At 54.4% G+C, this 1213-nt stretch overlaps 1 protein-coding gene across 1 annotated transcript; it reads right to left on the bottom strand.

Moving 5' to 3' along the window:
* Window positions 1-369: 369 nt before the first annotated feature.
* On the bottom strand, window positions 370-1213 carry LOC101848363 (Y+L amino acid transporter 2; the record flags this gene model as incomplete). Its single annotated transcript, XM_005101112.3, is given in 1 exon segment — window positions 370-1213. A coding segment is annotated over 1 exon segment (844 nt), but the record flags the coding sequence as incomplete, so codon positions are not given.

The following is a 1213-nucleotide window of genomic DNA, read 5'->3' as shown; positions in this document are numbered from 1 at the left end:
CATTATTATTATATTATTATTGCAATGCTTGTGGGTGTGGCAAGCTGATGGGTTATTTCAGAGAAGCGTCACTGATAGGTCCTGCTTCTTTACTTGGGGCTGGATGGGATGCGGTTGTTGTTGCTGCTGTTGTTGTTGTTGTTCTTTTTGTTGTTGTTGTTGTTGTTGTTGTTGTTGTTGTTGTTGTTGTTGTTGTTGTCGTTGTTGGTGTTGTTCTTTTTGCTGTTGTTGTTGTTGTTTTGGTGGAAGAGGCGCGGGGGGGTATTCAGCGTCTTTCTTATGTAGGCTACATTTCTTACAACTCTGTATCCAAATTGGGTTCTAATGATTATGATAATATCTATGACTACCAAGCGTAGATATACTCACCCATGATCCATCCAGCCAACAGGTTGACAGCCGTGTTGACGTTTTCCGGCATACACCCCCCGAAGATGGGCCTGACGATGTAGAGAGCGGCCGTGTACGCCAGGAACGCCCAGAACGGCCCGGCTATGAGCACGGTGTAGCCCCACATCATGAGAAAGCCCATGAGAGGCCCGAAGGCTTTGGAGGCGTAGGCGTAGGGTCCCCCAGCCTGGGCAAACATGGTGCCCAACTCTGCGAAGCAGAGAGCCATGCCCAAGTTGATGAGACCGCCCACGAGCCACACGATCAGAGCCCCGCCCACTGACCCAGTTTGGGAGAGGATGGAGGAAGGGGAGACAAAGATAGACGAGTGACCCGTTACGGCGACCATGATGGCCGTCATGTAGAGAAGGTTGATGGACCGCTTCATCTGGATCGTCGACGTTTGCGACTGTGCGGCAGGCGGAGAGGCACCATCTCCTCCTCCACCTCCTCCTCCACCTCCTCCTCCACCTCCTCCTCCACTCCCATGTCCGTTAGGTACAGCAGAAGCGCCGCCATTTCTAAGGCCTGCAGCGTTCTGTTTGGGCAAGATGTGCCCGCTGGTGAGCGTGGAGGGTGTGACGTCAAGACTGTCGTTGGGGAAGGCGGAGCCTCCTGTGACGTTGTTCCCCTTCCGCCGGACGATTCCCTGGGACGATGACGGGTCGGAGATGATGGAGATTCTGGTGGCTGGGTCGCCGGTGGTGGGGGAGGGGTGGTTGGGGACGGTGCTGACAGAGTCCTCGTCGTTGTGGACGTAGGTTGGGTTGTCCTGTCCTTGAAGTCTGGACATGGAGACTACCACGGGGTCTCCTTTGGACCC

This window comes from Aplysia californica, unplaced genomic scaffold, assembly GCF_000002075.1.
Source record: "Aplysia californica isolate F4 #8 unplaced genomic scaffold, AplCal3.0 scaffold00270, whole genome shotgun sequence".
NCBI classification, from domain to species: Eukaryota; Metazoa; Mollusca; class Gastropoda; order Aplysiida; family Aplysiidae; genus Aplysia; species Aplysia californica.
Note: the sequence above shows the minus strand (reverse complement) of the source record. Positions and strands in the feature narration are given on the sequence as shown.